The sequence below is a fragment of the Manis javanica genome, chromosome 3 (assembly GCF_040802235.1).
Source record: "Manis javanica isolate MJ-LG chromosome 3, MJ_LKY, whole genome shotgun sequence".
Lineage (NCBI taxonomy): Eukaryota > Metazoa > Chordata > Mammalia > Pholidota > Manidae > Manis > Manis javanica.
Genome location: NC_133158.1, coordinates 189,218,175 through 189,238,192, shown reverse-complemented (window position 1 = coordinate 189,238,192; position 20,018 = coordinate 189,218,175). Strand labels below are relative to the sequence as shown.

The 20,018-nt window shown below is 38.1% G+C and overlaps 1 protein-coding gene across 1 annotated transcript in view; it reads right to left on the bottom strand.

The window, feature by feature from the left end:
* Window positions 1-20,018, bottom strand: part of SPMIP2 (sperm microtubule inner protein 2) — a 93,676-nt gene that overhangs the window by 19,570 nt on the left and 54,088 nt on the right. The window contains 3 exon segments of the mRNA XM_073230498.1: window positions 7,645-7,703; window positions 18,842-18,888; window positions 18,891-19,107. Of these exon segments, the coding sequence (XP_073086599.1) occupies window positions 7,645-7,703; window positions 18,842-18,888; window positions 18,891-19,107 (323 nt within the window).

Here is a 20,018-nt window from a genome sequence, read left to right as displayed (position 1 = left end):
CCAAAGTAGTCAAAGAAAGTTTCTCTTCTTTAGATATCAAGAAGACTATTTAATGTGGAATAAATGAATTTTAAGAAAAATGCAAATGCTGAACAAGAATTTTCTTTTTATGAATTATTTCAAAACTTTCAGGCTACAGAGACTCTTGGGCTATTTTTTTCAGTCTTCAAATACCCCCCATGAGCAGTGAGTGCAGCTCTCTTCCCCGTGTGCTCAGTGACTGTTTGGGGAAATGGACCAAATAATCATGTCAATGGGAAATGATGTGCTGCTTATACTAAATTCACTACTAAAAGCTAAAGTTTTTTCAAACTCAAATTCTTTGAGATGGTTTGACTCCCACCAGGAAGATGGAAGGAAAAAAATATTAACAATCAGTTTTTAAGACAAAAAGCAAATAATATATCTCAAAACAGTCCAGTGCCTTTAGACCAAATTTTATGGAAGAGAAAAAAATTAGAATTAATCTATTTTGAGGTGTTAGTTTTCAAAAAATGAAAAGAAAACCTTAAGAAAGTGGCCAATCCTATGATGATTTTGAGACTTACTGGGGAGGGAAGGGAGCTAACCTTCTTCCTGTCAGATCCATGTGGCATACTTTACATACATGGACTTTCCATCCTCAAGACCACCCCATGAAAGAGTATCATCAGCCTCTTTTTCACCCTTGAAACTGAGGTTCATACAGCATTTATATTTCATAAGATAAGGGAGGTAAGTTCAACTCTGTCCAATTTCAAAGTCTTGATCTTCCAGTTATGGAAACCTGAAATTATGAGCAGGCTTAAAAGAAAAAATAAAAGAAATAATGAAAAGCATTGATATAATAATGAAAAAAATTGGTAGTAAGTAATGTACCTTAAATGGACTGGGCGATTATTATTCTGTTGCTTCATCTGGTGATATAGATATAAGCTAAGTGATATTGATCTTTCATAGAACACTTATATAGATGTTGTCAATGTAAGAATGTTTGAAATTACCATGATCAAATCATGTTTGTGGCCTTACAAAATTGAATAGATAATAATGAAATTAACAATCTGACACCTATAACATAGGTTGTCCTTGCTTTTCTGTCCTCTTTTCATTACATAAACTCTTTTTGTATGGGTCTAAAATTTTAGCTCATCTGTTTACTATTAGTTTGCAGTCCATGCTTGAATTTCATTGCTATTAATGATTTTGTTAGGTTGAGCAGCTACTCCCTCTTGATAACCTGGTCTACTGAAACAGACTCTGAGAGGTACAGTTCTTATATCTGAAATGTAGAGAAATTACAGAAGAAAGGGCAATAAGTTGGTAGTGCCTCTTTCGTACACACTTCAGACATCAGTATCTTTCATAAATTATATGGAGAATAATTTGCAGTTGAAGGTCCCATTCTGAAGTGAATTGAATTTTTCCTGACCTGTGTATCCAATGATAGCCTAGTAAATTTTCTTCTTAAGAGTAATAGCACTGTTTCTTCTGTAGCCAGATTTTCTTTCAAAAACAATAGCTTTTCAAACACAGTTGCATCTTATCCTTTTGCTCTAAGTACCCCATCTTATGATAAGGAATATTCATTCATTCAGTGAGTCATTTTATCCACATCCTGCATTTCTCCCTTATGGCACCTCCTACAATTAAATTATCAGTCATATGTTGGGCTGTTTCTATCTTTTCTCTCTTGATAGACTAAGGAAGGAAGGAATTATGTCTATCTTGTTCGCACATGAGTCCCCAAGCATGGTGCCTGGCACATAACTGGCAATTGAATATTTACTCAATGGACAAATGGGCACCAACTATCCATTTGGCACTAACAGTGACAACCACGGGCACTCTGGCTTGGCTGGACGACCGACACCTGCATCTTCCTAAGAGCCCTCAACACCCAGCTGGAGAGATGGCTGGGGGGAGCAGGCTCAGGGGGAGGAAACATGAAGACAGTTTTTGGGTAACAGACCTTGGGAGCCAAAGTAAGAATGGGTGCTGAGGATCTCAAAAACTGCTCACAGAAATCCCTCCAATGTGCCAGGCCTTGACAGCTTTAAAAATAGAAAGTTGTCGAGATTTATGGATATTTGGAGGAAAACAACTCCAAAAAAAAAAAAGCACTCATTTATGTACCAACATATTTTTAAATAGTAGTTGTCATTAAGTCTGTGCTTAAACTAGCAACTGGTTTTAGCAGTATTTCATTATGGAATAAAATGGGCAGTTTTCTACAGACCATATAACTAATGTCAGCTACAGGCATACCTTACACCTTTCTGAATGAACAGAAAGCCCTGTTTATTCAGGTCAGTGGATATTTCTTTAATACTTAAAGTCCTGGTTTTAGATAGAGATGTTTTCAATTTAGGAGCCCTAACTGCTAAAATTCTAGTTGATTATGGCTATTTCTCCCATTTTATGATTAATTTTTATTATATTAAGATAAAATACTTAGATTATATGTAATGTAGTGCTAGTTTTTTCAGTATTAATGTAATAATTCAGGTATATGTACATAATTCATATAAATAATACTGAAAGGCTTATACTCCCATAGTAAAAAGGAATACTCCCATCTTCTCCCTGCTCCCTACCCCAACATTCTCTTCTCTGAAAGCAGCCACTTTGTAACTTACTTGGTTATTCTGGAGCTTAACTGAGTATTTGTATATAATAATTGCTCCCTTTGAAGCCCCCACTTGTCCTGCTGCTATCTGAATTGATAGTTCTCTAGACCCCTGCATGGCAACATTCCTGGTACTTTCCTTTAATGCTATCTTGGGAATTCCTTTTATCTGTCACCTTTGTTGTGTCTCTTGTTTCTTGGATCAGATTCCTTTCTCTTCCCTTGATCTATCCCCCCCATTGTCTTGCTAGATAATATTCTCCAGCATGCTTGAACAGGTTTGTTTCTACCTTCCCTCTTGATTGTTTGCTGGGTATACAATTCTAGATTGAAAGCCACTTTCTGGCAGACATGGAATGAATACATTGGCCCATTGTCTTCTAGAGTCCAGTATTGCTATCAAGAATAGAAAATATGATACCTTATGACTCCTAATCCTTTATTTATCCTCTGGAAGGTTTTAGAATTGTCTCTTCATCTTAGTATAATAAAGCTTCATGGTGACATGCTTTGATGTAGATTTTTAGTTGTTCTTTTTTGTTTTATTTGCTTTGATGAAGACTTTCAATCTAGAAATTCATATTATGTCCTTCTGAGAAATTTTCTTGTATTATTGATTTCCTTACTTCAGTTTTCTCTTTCTTTCTAGATCTCTTATTAGATATCAGCCTAATTTAATTTTAATTGTTTTCTTATTTTTTTATTTTTCCATTCTTCTCTATCTCTTTGCCTTTCGGTTCTGCTTTTGGGAGAAGAACAGCTATATCATTTGCAATTTCTGTCCTATACTGAAACTACATACTGATTATTTTTAGCTAAAATATAATATAAATTTTAACAAATTCATTTTATTAAATTATTTCATTGTATTTCATTTGTTTAACTAACAGATAACATTTATTACTAGAATGACCTGATCAGGATAGTTTTGGTTTAATCTATTGTCCAGGTGACCCATTTGATTAGCTTCCTGTTTCACTCTCAAAATATCCTGTTTTGGGTGAAAAATTATGTGATCACAATATTTACTGAGTATTTTGTATGTACCAAGTGCTATTTTAGATGCTGTATATGTAACAACACATCTATACAACAACGTACTGGAGTACATTTTGTTACCATCATTTTATAGATTGGGAAACTGAGGCAAAAATAGTTTAAATAATTTGTCCAAGGTGTCCCAGGTAATAGGTGATGAAGCTGGAACTTTAACTCAGGGTCTGTCCTCAGAGTCATTGCTCTTAATCACTGTATCAATACTGTTTCATAATTGTTTACCTCCCCTATTTAGGAGATTTAAGGTTATTTCTGACTTTGTTTTATGGCAAACACTGTTCGACTTCCTTTTGGCTAAACATTTGCGTATCTCCTTTATTATTTCCTTGGGAAGGATAGATTCTTTGTGAAAGCAGCTTTCCTGATTTTCTGTCTGGCACTCTTTCAAGTCTGCCGTCTGCTCTGCAGCTCTTGAGGGTGGGTGATGCCTGAGGAATCCTGGGGTTGTGAAAAGGCAGCAACAGAAAACAAAGTGGAAAAGCCAACTCTGAAAAAGAGCTGTGCTCTGTGACTCTCAAGTAGATGAAAAGTTAGGGGACGTTGTCATTAATTCAGATCCTTTTAAACTCATGCTTCTCTTCTCTTCAGGACGGACGTCCAGTCTGGTTGCCCTTACCTCGGAATCTGGCGCCCTCTTCTTCGGCCCCTTGCCCCCACTGTCATCTACTGACAGTGGTGGTTGTAAGGAACTTGAAATATTCCTTAAGACTTTATTCCTCAGATAAATCTATAAACTGGAAAGTAAGTGACAAATATCAGGTGCCCCAACTGGCAAAGAGGCAACTTCGTTGTGACATCAGGTCAGAGGCATCTTAGCAGTGTCTTTCTGGAATAATGTGAATAATTCTGTTCATATCGTAATGTTAGCAAGACTTTGATTTATGTGGATAAAAAAATTCAGCCAATGGGCAGCCAGAGCTTTTCCTAGAATGTTCCTTCTAAACCCAGTTTAAATTTCATTTCTTTCAGGAATTCCTCATGACTTGAACTCCCCCAGCTTCTCAAGCTGAACGATGCCAATCTGTGCCATTGTGAGTATAAGAACTGGGATTTGTCTTTCATATACAATCCAGCAAATCTATACTGAGTGTCCATAGATGCGAAGCACTGTGTCAGATGTAATGAAAAGTAGATGAAAAACAAGATACTTCCATGCCCGTCAATCTTCAGTAACCATGGCTTCACAGAATTCATTTAGTTCTTAAAACAAAAAGCCCTGTCAATTCACTGTTTGCAGTGAATTCTCTTATGATCTCTTTTAGTTTGACTGTAAACTGTCTTCCATTTACTATCTGAGCTTTCCATTTTTGTTGTAATTAGAAATAATGTGTATATATATATATATATGTATATGCATGTGTGTATGTATATATATTAGAAAAGCTCCAACTGCAAACAGAAGAGACTATATGAAAATGAGCTGATCATCTGGTCACATATCCAGAGAACTTAAGATATTTAAAACAAGAGAATGTTTCCTTTAATTCAGAAGGACAAAGAAGAGTTAACCCACATCCATTCTCCATCAATATATATTGTATTGAAATCTTCTGTTTACATTTATCTGCCCTGAAAGTCTGAGCTATGTGAGAGTAAAGACCCTGCTTATTATTTTTTTAAGTCTGAGCACCCTGACATGCAGCAGGTCTTCATTTCATGTTTATTGAAGTATATCTTTATTGGTTTTTAAGATCCAGTAAATTGTATCTTATAACACAGTTGATTCAATAACAGCTTTACATGGGAGGAAAAAAGAGGTACCACATATATACACTGTATCTGTAAACAACTATTATAAAACACATCCTGATTTCAAGAAAGTTAAAATTTTAAATGTATGCCTCAGAATAGAGGAAATCCTGTAATTGTCCTCTACTGGACTTCTGGACTCAAAAACAGAGAGGACCCTTGCCTTCTTTATGTCAGCAGACAAAATTATTTACTGCTCGTTGTACTAAAATGATCCTACTCTTTCTTCAATGCTTTTTCTAGACCAGTGATAACTTCCAAATATTTGTTTCTGTTTTCTTGAATTTCCATTTCTTTGTATTAAACACTCCTCCTTGAAATTATTCACTTTTAAATGATTATACTGTGCTGTATACTTGAAACTAGTATGATTGTATATCAACTATACTTCAATAAAAAATAAATTTAAAAATGAGTAAATGAGGAGAAAAATAAATGTTGAATCTCTATCTTCTCCTCTAGAATACCGATTCCAATAAGGACATATACTGTTCACCACAGTAGCCACAGAATCTAGCTGTGCTTCAAGCCAGGAGGTACTTGCTTTCGTGAACGCTGGTGACTGAGAAGGGCAGAATATGACACCCGATAGGAGGCTAAGCACTCAGCTTGCCCAGGAAGGAGGCGGCCCTCAGTCCCCCTTAGAGAAGATAAGGGGCACAGGTGCGTCTGGGCCTGACCAAATGAGTGTCCTATTCAAGAGCATCCTACCAGCGCAAACATAGGGCAGGAAGGCTGTTAAGCTTAGTCTCAAGAGGAAGGAAATATTTAGGTATCGGCTTCTGACTAGTTAAAAATGGGCCACAGGCCAGTCTGAAAGGGGTCATCATTATACTTTTAAAAAACTTTTCTAGTTATAATTCTCTAATTTATGATTGTCTCCATTATGAATATGGCACTCAATATATGCAGAATTGTTCCCTAGTATATATATATATATATATATATCTCCAATTTCCCAATTGAATTCACAGTTCTCAGAGTAAAGGGTCTTTTTCATAAAACTTTAACATTCTCATGACCTGGTACAATCCATATCATATTCCCTGGCATGAATGCGGCCAACCATCTTTCATCCAAGGAGAATGTTCAAAGCTGCACTATTTCTCAGATACTTTCTAACAAGTTTTTAACACTTAAACGTGGCAAATTTTCACACTTATGTCACCAATGCTTGCTGAGGCTGCTTTGATTTTCAGTGGCCTTTAGTGGTTTATTTATTTATTTTTGCTTGGAAATATTTGATAGAGAATTTGTAGATAGATGCCTGCAATGTTATCTGAACAAAGTTTGGAATACTTTAATGACAACATGTGCTTTGCATACAATAAACTGTAACTATTTTTCTGTGACTTTAAATGTAGAATATGCTTTACAAACTATAGGAATTGCCCAGTGAGATCTTCTGTTGCCCTGGAAATGTGCTGTAGTAACTAGTAGGCTTTTGACATAGGATTGAGGGCTCATCTCTTTTTGGTGTAGTTTATGTTGTTGTGGTATAATGGAAAGAGATTAAACTCATTAATTTAGCACATGCTAACAGCAGTATGCTCTGACAATTAAAAATGAGGTGAAATAGGCTCCAGTAACCCTCAAGTCCAAAAATCAAAGGGTAGCAGAGACATTATTGAACTGACCATCTTAAAAGGTAATGCTGATTGATCCCTTCCCTCTTAGGAATCCGAATTCAATGTCACATCTACATGACAAGCCTAGTTTTGCTCTTTTCCTGTAATTTAACTACTTTGAGCTAGACGTGCTTATAGGTTAGAGGCTGCTTTAAAGTAGTGTGAATCCAAGCCATTGTGTAACTTTAGTAGAAATATGTTTATTAACCAAGATTACCCATTATGATGGTTTCTAGGCCAACAGCATGAAATGAGATTTTTTTTAAACTAAAAAAATTATTTTTCCAAAGAAACAATTATTTGTATAAAGTTCTCCTACTCATCCAGTGGCTGTTCTGAATAGCTGCAGGCTGGTTCTCTTTTCTTCTCCACTATATTCTAACAGCTGCTTCCTCCAGGATTACTTTGCCTCTTTCTCCCCTTAATTAAGACCCCAGTAGATCATGAAAATTTTGTATTATTAGAAATAAAAATTCCTAATTTTACAAAGAAACCTATGTGAAATAAAAACAAATAAGATGGTAATATACTTTTAAAAAATTAACCCTATTACTAATTTAGGAAGGAAACACATTAATTAAAAATTTATTAGTAGGTACATACCATGGGTTTTGGTATCTGTGGCTTATTTTATCGATAGCAGCTTGACTTGCTTCTTCATACTGTAAAAGGAAGAAAGCCGTTGTATCTTGATTCCAGGGTAAATTGGAAGCAACATGTCAACAGTCTGTATTCCTTGTCAAAAGGGAAATCAAGTTGAGAAATTAAATAGGAAAATGCTAAATACGGTTAAAAGAAGATTGTCTTTTGATTATTGAATGGAGAGAAAAAAGTACAAGAAGTAAAATAAATATGATGTTATGTGTCTCACTGTCTCTCTCTATAAAAGGACAGGTATTACATGGTAAGAAGAATGCCATCCATAATCCCTGTCTAAATAAGCAGGCATCTGAAACTACTATTTATCACAGACACTCCCAGAGTTTACAGCTCTTTTCACTTTACCCCATCCTCACAGACTAGAAAATATGGTGGCAGTAGTATCAGAAAGGGCTGTATCCTAGACAGCCTGTGGTAAACAGCAGATCTGAAAACTCCTTTCAGAACGCATAATTTAGAACATTGACAAAATATTTGTAGTTTAGAACCAGTTCCTACATAAAAAAATAATCCCCATACCCTCTCACATACATTGAAATGATCAATTATACCTAAATAAATTACCTTGATTATACAAATTCCTTTTGCCCAAGAACTAGCCAGTGGATGACACAGTTTATGAGTAAACTTGGGGAATAGAGTGTCAAATTAATACTGAAAAGAGTTTTGGTCTATAATCTCAGTTTCCATATTAGGGTTGGAAATGATCTGGACCATCAAAAGTATTTCAGTTCAGTTTTGGAATCCATTTTTATTTACGTTGATGTGGGATGCTATATTCACAGCATCTCAGAAAGTAGTAAAACCATATTATAATTTCACCACCACAGGAATTATCTTATACTTGTTTAAATCTTTCTTTTTTAAAAAAAATTTCCCTTAAGCTTTGGTTGTATTATTTTCTTGATCAAGTGCTTCAGAGTAATTTGTGTTGAGAAAGCAGATCTATTTATGTAAGTCATCTTCTCAGGGACAAAGACCTGAAACCTTGATCACTCACAGCTCTTTAATATCCATGAATAAAACAGATAAAGGAAAGGACAAGATAAACAAGATTTAAATGCAAGGTTGACCCACTACTCAATAGGAAATTTGAAGAGCGGTATAACTGTGTTTCTCAGTTGATTTCTGACACATTATTTCCTGAAAATTGACCTTATCAATTGACTTATAAATAATTTTATTATCCATTTTTGGACAGATTTTCTAGGATTTGGATGATCTTTGATCTTCATTCCCATTTTTAATAGCCAAAAAGTGTGTCATCTTAATCTGCAAAGACTTTTCTTAGAAACAGGCAACAAATTCTTTTGCACCCTCCCCCCCCCACAATTTCTCTTATAGCTATCAGTATATAATGTCATAAAATGTTTACCTAAAAGATGCTGGCCCTTCACTATCTAAATTTATTAATGAATCTATCATGATTTATTCGGGCAGTCATGCTCACTGTGGTGGTAAATCTAATGAAATTCAGCATTAAAAAGATCGTTGTTTTTACTGGTCAGTTGTTCATAAAAGTAAAGCCAAGACTGATCAGAAACGAATTCAGTGTGATCATAGAAACAGCTAACTGACTAGTTATATTCTCTATTTTAAGAAAGTCTGTGAGCATCTTTTAATTTTTATGGATGTTTTGAACTAATGAAAATAATCATAACTTGAAACTGGATATTTCCTATTTAACAATCTTTAAATAAGTGTAAGCATTAATAAAAGGGAAATATCTACTAACTACATTCAGTTACTGTGAGTTAGACACAATTTCAGAAACGAGTTTAAAACCATTCAGTTTGAGTTAATAGCACTCCATTTAACAATTAACTGTTAACATTCCAGTTAACAATTAAAAATCACTGCTTAATACTTTCATTTTCAATCTCATACCACCTCTAGGGTAGTCCTGACATATTTAGGAAATCTCTTTGGGTTTGATCACTGAGGAATCCTCTTGCTTGCTGCAATGCCTGACTCAAGGTGCTTTTCTTAATATATCCAATTTTGACTTTCCTTACAAGAAAACCATTTCCAACTCTGTAATTGTGAGGTCTTTCTCACCAGTGTAATAATACAATGGCAGTGTATTTCAAGAATGCATAGACACCAGGGTTTTGCTTCTTTGGCCTCCTCCTTGGTAACATAGAGCTCTTAGTGCCAAACAGTTGAGTGGAAAATCCCCTAAGGCTACCTTTTCTTATGCTAATGTATTTTTTCTTCACTTGCCTCAATTTGCAAAATATTACTGTTAACCCCTTAGGTGTCTTCTTACAGCCTGTGTAAAGCATTCTCTTGGTTGTAGCTGCACCAAATTGCATAATGTTGTCTATTCTAGACTGGAACCATTAAAGAGAGAAAGGGACATAAAGGCCTTTGTGTGAATGGAGCATTTGAAGTATTCATTTTATATTCAGAGCATGAGTAGAAACAAACAATTTCTTCTGAAAAATGTCAGTGCTGAAGGCATGGATTTGTGATTCATTTTTCTTACTAAAAAGCAAAAAATGAACAATGCAGAGACCCATATTTCATCTTATGTCACATTATATATAAGCTTGAGTACCAATGTGAATTGTGTCCTGGACTCTTCTTTTTTTTTTTTTCACTGCAGTGTTTTTAAATAAGTTGAATTAGTATGTTTACTTCAGCAACAGACTAAACACTGGGTTTGTGAGTTTGTTGACTATGGCCCCAGTATCTCTGTTTTTTGTGGAGCATGCAAATAGTTAACATATTCCATCATGTTTCTAATGTGCTTATAATAATATAACTCAAAAATCCATGTGGACAAGGAAATACAGTATACATAGACATTAATAATATTTGATCCCACTTATTACACTAGATATTATGCTAAATGATTTACACACACATTATATCGTTTAATCCATTTAACAATACCCTAAGGTATCGTTGTTATCCCTGTGGTAGGCAGAATACTAAGATGACACCCAAGATCATCCCTTGATATGCACATTCCTCCCAGATACTCCACAAAATTTCAATCTAGGCACTATTGCAAAAGGGTTTTGGAGGTGTAATTAAGACTCCACATCAGTTGAACCTAAGGGAGATTATCCTCAATTGGCCTGACTTAATCAGGTGAGCTCTTCAAAAGACCGGGCTCTTCCTGGCAAAGGGGATTTGAAGAGTGAAAAGAATTTGACTTGAGGGAGATCTCTGTTGCTGGGTTTAAAAATGGAGGTGGCTACCTGATAAGGAATGTGGGCAGCTTCTAGATGCTGAGAGTAGCCCCTGGCTATGAGCCAGTAAAGAAATGGAATCTCAATCATACAACCATAAGGAACTGAAATCTGCCACGACCCCATGAACTTGGAAGAAACCCCAGCCTCAGACGAGACCACAGCCACAGCCAACACCTTGATTTAGCAAGGCCTTAGCAGAGATCTCAGTTGTGCCTTCCCTTCTGTAAGGACTTCTGACCGACTGAACTGTGGGCTGTGTACTGAATGGGTGTTGCTTTAAGCTGCTAAATTTGTGGTAATTTGCTACACCCAGTAGAAAACTAATACAATCCCCATTTTATAGATGGGAAAACAGAGACATAAAAAGCAGTAGACAGACTAGCATGCAAAAAGAGAAAAGGGGAAAATGAAAAGTTCTTCAATTGGCTACTTTTGCTTGCAATGCACATTGTTTTTCACTAAGGCCACAAAGAGATTTGTCCTGAAAAGCAGTATGATGCTAGCTGCCTCATTTCTTCCCAGAGAGAAGGCAAATATCTTACTTTTTTCCTGTACTTCTCCAGGGAGATAAATGTTTTCCTTATTCATTCTATAATTCAAGGTACACCAAAATGTGGGAATTGTTAGGATTTGAGACGACTAACCAACCATTCTGCGATTAGCCCCTCATCCAGAGTGTGATGACCTCTAGTAAGGTCTTAAATCTGAGCTCGATGCACAGCTATGGAATATAATCAAGTGCCCGTTTTGTAAATGTTCTCACCCTTGGAGTTTTCTAATGTGTTGGCACAGTTGTTGATTTAGAAGTTAAAAAGTGTGCTTTTCCGAGGTTAATTGTTCAATTAGCTTTACAACGCAGAATTATGGGAAGAATGGTAGCTCAGGCACTGTGAACAGTAACAGTATAAATTTCAGTGAAAAAATAAGGAGTAGTCTTCAAACAACTATTGGAGGAGCTGGGAGTAAAATAATTCTCAATCTAAGGCACACTTAAAAATTCTCTCCTTCACCACAGGGCATAAATCTGCAAAGAAGTAAAAAGCTAACCTTTTCAAACAATATGGCTTCTCTCTCACTTACCAACTTTACATTTCCCTGTATGGCCCCGGAAGATGACTGGTTAGCCAGAGACGAGTAAGATTCCTCAAGGGAGGAACAACCTAAGACAGGCACAGTCGCAGGGGGACCATCAGGTGAGAAATTGGGGATCAACAGAGGTGAGGCTCAGAACCTCACCCGCCCTGTTTTGAGAGAAATCTTCTGCATCCGTGGATGTTTTGCTGCCCTTGTCTAGCTTGGATTAATACTTAGTCCATAGGCACATACCTGATCATCTACATTTGCCCTCTTACAGCACTAAACTATGTTTTCTACCTTTATCTTCCATCTACCTACCACTTCAGCATTTTATTAAAAATAAAAATAATAATAATAATAAAGGGAGAAATGTGGGATCCACATATAAATCAAGTATAAAAATCAAACGAATATTCATATTTGACCTGATTGTTTATAGTTCATAATGCGTGATCAAAACCGAAAGTTTCTGTTATGAATGCCCTAGTACTGTTCACCATGTAAGAATTTATTCACTACATAAGAATTCGTTCACCATGTAAGAACTTGTTCGTTATGCTTCAGAAGATTGGAGACTGACGAGAATTAGGCTTGAGATGGATTAATGATTGTGCATTGAGCATTGACCCCCCTATACAGAATTTTATTGTTGTTAAAAAAAAATAATTCTCTCCTTCATCTTGGCCTCTCAGCAGGGACACTGCATGAGACAAGAAGCCATCTCGGTCTCCAATGCCCATCACCTATTGATTATCTAAGTCATGCTAAGCACTAGGAGAAGCGGTATTGCTGTTGTTACTACAAAGTCAAATAAAGCAGATCTCAGAGTTCAAGCTGTTTAAAGCCATTTGGAATGTGGCTGGGACTGTGAAATCCAATTGCTGACAGTAGTCCCGCTAAAACTTCAACAATGAAAAGAAATTTTCCTAAGAGTTCTTCCCCAGCTGAAGGAGCTCACATGGATTCCTAGAATGTTTATTTCTGGTGCCATATGCTTTGTGCCCAGAGATATAAAAATGGAACCACATAGCGAGGGCTTCATATATGTAATGAATTGTTGTCAATTTGCTCAATTAAGATTTCTTGATATCCTAGGTTCAATCCTGGGAAAAGAATAGATATCTCCAGATTGGTAGTCTTGTTTGCTATGCATTCTAGGCATTTGTATCCACACTGCTGAGGTACTCTGGGAAGGATGCATATGAATAGTAGGGAAAACTGTAATCCTAAATTATAATGACTTTAGAATTTCTCCCCCAAATCTTAAAAAGCCAGGATAATTGCCAGATTTAGGAAACAGATGTCCTGGTATTTCAGCCACTCTCCTTGGGATATTAGATCTCACATGGGTATCAGAATTCCTTGACAGTGTATATAAAGCCACCTAACTATAGAATTAAACCACAGGTCTACCAGAACCTATTCTAATCTATACAGTCTTTTCTTAGCTTTGTATCTCCCTGTCACCATCAAATAATATTTGTTGCAAACCTATAGCTTATGCTTAATTACTAACTTTAAGAAGTGTAATTTTTTTTAAACGGTGATGTTTACATTTAGACACATATTCAAGATGTTAGACTAACTCCTACAGAAGTTAGTAACCACCATGGTATATTTTTAGCCTTCCTTAATTAAGGAACAAAATCATTATGCTGGAAATCACACTAACTTCTTTCTCTTCTTTCTCTTCACATGTCCACATCCTAACAAAAGATACGTAAATTAGGATGTACTTTTTCCCAGTTCACCAATAATTATCTATACAGTCACCTCAACAAGATGGAGAAAGCCCTGTGTTTAGGGACAGGTCATGGGATGCCAGTAAAAATGTGGAGCGGCAGCATCCCTCTCCCTCACTACTGATAAGAGACACGTCCCGTCCCCAACACATTATTCTTCATGGAACTGATTTGAACACAGCGCCAAGTGTACCAATCAGTGACACACACCTCCCTTGTTGCTTTCACAGCCTGTTAGAGAAAGGAAGTATTAAACGTAAATTTAATTTTTGGAAGTTCAGCTACAGGTAAGGTTTTATAAGGAAATAAGTTCCTTCAGTTTATTTGAAAGATCCTATAAAGCTAAGTTTTGTAAATTAGGGGAAATACATCTGTGTATAAGGAACTTAATGTTGTTAATATTATTTTCGAGAAAAGGATGTTATTTGACCTCCTCAGCCAATGTTTCTCCTCCCTCACAAATGGTCAGCATGTAGCACTCCTTCACTACAGGCTTCCCATGGTATCAGAAAATGCATTACTTTATATAGCAGTTAGGGATGAAAGGTGCTAATGTAATTATTTTTATATTAAAGCACAAACTGTTAGGATGCAAATAACTCTAAGAAGTATTAAGTGAGAACTAAACACATGTCCATCTGGGAAAGAACAGTAGCAATCCTAAATGTGCCTAATTTTAGAGAAATTTTGCTTTTAGAACTTGGTCGAAAAAGGAAGCTTTGTTATCTCTTTAAAAAATCTGTATTGATAATAACATCTGGAGATTAGGAGTGTGAGATCTTAGGAATTTTAATGAGACTGTTTGTGATTTGTCCAAATGAACCCACAGGTAAATGAGAAATTTGGGGTGAAAAACAGCCAGAAATTCTGAAGTAGGTGATTAGTGGTCTGCATACTGATCAGCTCCACATTATCAAGACTTCTTTCTTCTTTCCAGGTGAATTTGAAATTTTTCCAGGACACTGTTGTGTGAAGGTGACAGTTTGGAAGAACACAAGAGGTTAGAACAAGGAAAGAAAGTGTGGGTGGGGAAACCTCACTGTTTTCTCTTTTTCCCATAATGCCAAATATTATGGTATCTGATGATAAGTTTTGAAGCATTGTAGAGAGCCTGTTAAATAGAAATTTATTGTTAAGCTATTTCTTATAGTAAACATGTGGGTGACATCTATGAAGAGCTCATTTTAAAATAATAGGTGAAGTCCATTGTGAGCAAATGATGCAGAATGGGATGCTGGGAGGAAACAGAGAGCCAAGTAGAGAGGATGCAGGACTTCCAAGGGAAGCCTGCTGGAAGTGACCGCAGCCAGCCTCTGCCTTACAGGGAAGATGCTCAGATGTGCACAGCGGCTCCATTCTGATGCTCTGACTTCACTTTCTGTCATTTTATCTCATATACACTGCACTTGAATTCATGGCCTGGGTTAAAATCCTGGCTGCACTGTTTACTCGCTGTGCAGCCTCACCCAAGGAACCTCATCTGTCAATTCCTCGGTGTCCTCATCTGTAAAATGGAAGTAATCTGAGTACCTTCCCACATAGTAAAGACTCTGTCAATGGAAGCTCTTTCTAGGTTTACTTTCTCTAAATTTATTTACAGAGAGAAAAATGTCTAATGTAGCAAACAACCTTAGATCAGCTTATAAAACAGCCATCGAGAAACTCAGTGTCTCCTCAGAAGTCTGTTGACCTGTCCCTAAAACTGTCACAAAGAAACCAGTATTTTATAATGCTGGAATTTGTGGCATTTAAAAATGAGGCAGAAGTTTCAAAGCCCTGGAAGACTTGACTTTTTATTATATTATACTGCATCACATATAAATGTATTGATGGGTTCTCATAGTTCTTATTATCTGCTATAGATTTTTCAAGGTTGAACTATATGACATATGGGTTGTAGTATATGTTATGATTAATTGATTTAATATTTGAGATCACACCTATAAAGAATTAGTCATTATGAGACCAGTGTTTCTGCAGGAAAACCAAAGGTCCTGAGGCCAGAGTGCAGGAGTGGACAGTGGGCATCAGGGAGCCAGCGACACGGTGGAGGTTTAAGTTACAGAAAGGCCAGGAGGCAGGACACACGCCCAGGTGTGAAGCAGTGAGAAATGCTCCTCTGCTTAGCATGGGGGTGAGACCAAAGGGATTGTTTTAATCGTCTCCATGTATTCTTGCAGAAACAACACAGAAGGTTTGGCAGAGACCCAATCCATAAAAGAAAAAGAAAAAAAAAGAATGTACTGCTCTTAAATCTGAGATAAGAACAAAAGCAGTGATCTTTACTGGTTCAAATGCACATGTACTATTATTACGGCACTCCAGCCCACATGAGAGCCAGTAGGAAATAGCTAAACACAGAAAATCCAGAAGAGAAACCAGATACTGTGGTTTTTACTGACCTCTGTGATGTAGGGAAAATTTTCAGGTGTCCTTCAGCCTGGAAGTCAGCCTGGAAGTTATTATCTATCTACGAAATCCAGATGATGTATAGAACCTCACTTAGTGCCCTAAACGGCAGGAAGCAGTGGCCCTGGGCCTTTTACCAAGAATCTGCTGGGGTGTCTAAGCTTGTTTAACTGCCAGTCTTCTGCAAACCTGGAGCAGTAATTAGAAAGAACAACTGTTCAGGCTATAAAATCCACTAGATGAAGGTTTGTGCTTAAAATCAATATTCTGAGGAATTGCAGCAAGACCCACTGAGGAATCTCTGAAGTTAGGCTGAGACAAAGTTCCATCCTGATAGGGCCAACTATGGCCCTGGGCAGCAGAGCCGGGTGGCAGAGGCGGCTGAAGAGAGGGCACCAGACCCAGCAGGAGGCAGGGTGAGACATTTCCACGTTTACCCGGCCCAGGAATTCACCAGTTCGCTGCTGAGGGGGATGTGAGTTAATGCTATAGGTGCTCATACTGTTGGTAACTAGAGCTGTTCTTTATGCGTGGAGTGTGTGTGCGTGCATCAGCTCAAATGTCAACTCATGGCAAGCCTTACTGAGGAGAAGGAGCTGCCTGGAGCGGGGGCAGGATGAAGAACTTCGCCCCGTGTGAGGCTGGACTCACAAGCTCCTACTGCCGTGTGCCTCGGAGGCGGCGGGGGAGCTGGGCACTGGGCGCGGATAGGCAGCGGGTGCTGACAAGGCTCTGGCCTCATCCGGAGGGTAAATTGTATATGGCTCTTTGCTGATATGTGTAGCCATTCTCAGGGAATCATTTGTTCTCATTGTCAAGTTCCAGTCCAAGGAATCCTTCAGGATATTTTTAAAGATTATCTGAGACAGGTAAACGCTTGACACAATGACTGTCAAAATGCCAGAGCCAAGAAAGTACACCGGGTGATGGGCAACGGGCCCTCACAGCCTGTACCAGACAAGACGAGCTTCTGAGTGAGCCGCAGGTGGGTAGGAATCCTTGCCTCCCTCCCCTAGGTCCCACGGGAGTCAGGAAGCCAGTGCAACTGATCAGAGCCGTGATTTAAAGCTGCCTGTGAAATGTGAGGAGAAAAAGACAGAATAAACAGCTTCCTGGAAGGCTACCTCGTGGCTGACGTCTCATTCGGATTCACAGCATGCCTCATAGACAACAGAATGCTTCAGTGCATATGATTTGAACAGACAAATGTGTTTTTAAGTTAAAGTAGATGGAGAAAGAGAAACTGCACATGCTCAAGATGGGCAGACAGATTGCGGGCCAGGCACAAAAGTAGGGCGATCCCCAAAGAGCAGTAACCAGGGAACGAAAGTTCTGGACTCTGTTCAGACCACCTGCCTCGCTTTGGGGCTGTTCTCTTCCTGTTGGTGGCCAGTTTTGACATTTAATCACATTTCTGATCTTCATTGTTACGAAGGCCTAAATAGCACACTGTTGAAGAACTGGAGCACTTTTTTTGTTAAACTAATGCTGAGGGCATTAAATACAACCACGTTGCATTGACGCTGGACCCTGGATGCTGGCCCCGGAGCAGGCAGTGCGCTCTGTGTGTTCCTCATGCTCTCGTATTTATTCCTCACCAACAATAATAATATTGAACACAGAGAGTGCTTGATATGTGCCAGGCACTGTTTCTAGCACTTTACAAATATTAACTTGCTTAATGTTTACAGCAGACCAATGAGGTAAATACCAAGATTCATAATGAAGAAACTGAAGCACATGGTTAAGGAACTTGGCCTAGGCCACAGCTAGGGAATAGGCAGAACTAGAACAGCAATTCGGGTAACCTTATGAAGTGGGCTCTTGAAACACCATCATGAGGCAGGGGGAGCAGAGACACAGAGAGGCACCTCAAGTCCCGGTCCCAGAGTTAGACCTAACTCGGAGTCAAGATTTGAACCCGGGTCTCTCTGACTTCAAAGACAGCTCCAGCCACTTTCCTGTACTGCTGTAGGCTGGGCCAGAAAAAGGTCTTTCCTTTTGCAACCCATGCTGGATGAGGTTGTATTATATTGCCTTAAGAGCTTGAGGAAATCCAGTTATTGCATCATTGATGCATGTTCAATTTTCATATAATGCCAATGCCTGCCTGGAAAAAAAAGAAGAAAAAGGTCTGAATTCTCAGATTTTACTTCTAAAATCCCATGAACTCTCTTTTGTTTCAGAGGAGACTGTGAAGGCTCATGTCTACAACCGCATCACCAAAAGGAAAAAAGACAAGGTTTCTAAAAACCCGACTACGTACCCTGGGTTACCTGATTCAAAGGCATTATCCACACAGTGGATTTTTAAAGATCTAGGACTCATTTTCTTAGGTTTATGGATGGTGTCCAGCACAGGCAGCTTCTTTCACACCACCCACTCACACAGCAGCGCTGGGATGCGGGAAGCATGTGTGAATGTCACAGCACCATTGTGGATCCGAACACATCCCAAAGCCAAGCAGCGATGTTGCTGGATTACCCGGGGCTTCACAATCTTCACACCTCTCCTCTCAGGCAGTCAGAGGATGACGTGGGAATGATGGTGGCAAGCCCATTTATTCACACATTTATTCTTCTGCAAAATTCAAACCTCTTTCTTTCCAATGACAGATTAAGAACATGACATTTTCTATGGAAGCCAGCTCAGAAAGAATTTAAATCAAAAAACAGTATGCTATGAAGAGCGTAAATTTAAGAGCAATACCTTGATGTAAAAGCCAGTTCCAAGCCTTGTTTTGTTGATAAAGTCATCTCTGGTATTCCCCAACCAATTCCACCAACATACTCATGTTTGTATTTTGCTGGTAAGCTTCTGTTTGAGGCAGGCCTCCATAAATATCTGAGATCTCCAGTTTTCTGTAATGCCGGGCGCTTTTCTCCTATGCAGGAAGTGTGCTGATGAACTTCAGGTAGGTGATCCTTTATATAATCTGGGCCTTTAAAAAAATTTCCACACCTTATTCTAAGAGGCTTTCATTATTTCTAATGTGGAAATAATAATAGCTAATGAATATATGTTATTTACTTTTCTCTAGGGGCTTTTATAAGCCTTTTAGACATGTAATTCAATTAACCCTTATAATAATCAAATGAAATAGATAATATTATTTTCCTCAGTTTTGGGGGAGGAAAAGGAGGCACCAAAAGATTGGTTACAGAGTCACCGCTAACAAGCTCTTCATTCCCTGATAGGCTGTCTCATTGGTTGGACTCTCAATGTTCCCACTACCCTGCTTTGTTTATAATCAACTTAACACAGACATGTTTTGTGCACTAAAATCCTCACCCATGCCACATTTGCAGTAGGCCTTCAGACACTGGGGTGTTTGAGCTAGATAGAAAAAATTCCCCAAATGTATCAGAAGGAATTGGAAAATGCAGAAGACTATCAGATGAGAAGGACAGCTTGCATTAGATGATGGCCAAAGGCAGGGGTAGTTAATAAATATCGATATTTTAAATGAAAGGCGATGAAAAAAAGCAATCAGTGAATTGTGGAAGCGGGCGAAACAAGCAAAAAATAAGAGGTGGTTCTGGCGGAGGATCGATTAAATAAACTTGGTATTGAAAGTGGATGGTGTCAAAGTGTAAAGAGGAGCTAAGTCTTTTGGGAAGAATGGTCCTGATTAAAAACAGGAAATGGGCTGCTGGCCCAGGACAAGTTTCAGGAGTCTCAGAGCCAAAACAGTGCATGACTGTGGGCAGACTGGGGACGCAAAGAAGGAACTTCATTCCTGCTACCAAAAGCTGACTGAAGACCTTGGAGGCAGAAGCTGGGCAATGGTCATAATGTCACCTGGGCACCTCCGGCCCTGTGGCCCCTTTCACTTTGCTCTTGGATCAGGGAGCTCAGCTTTTGCAGAGAGCATGGTCGAGCTAGG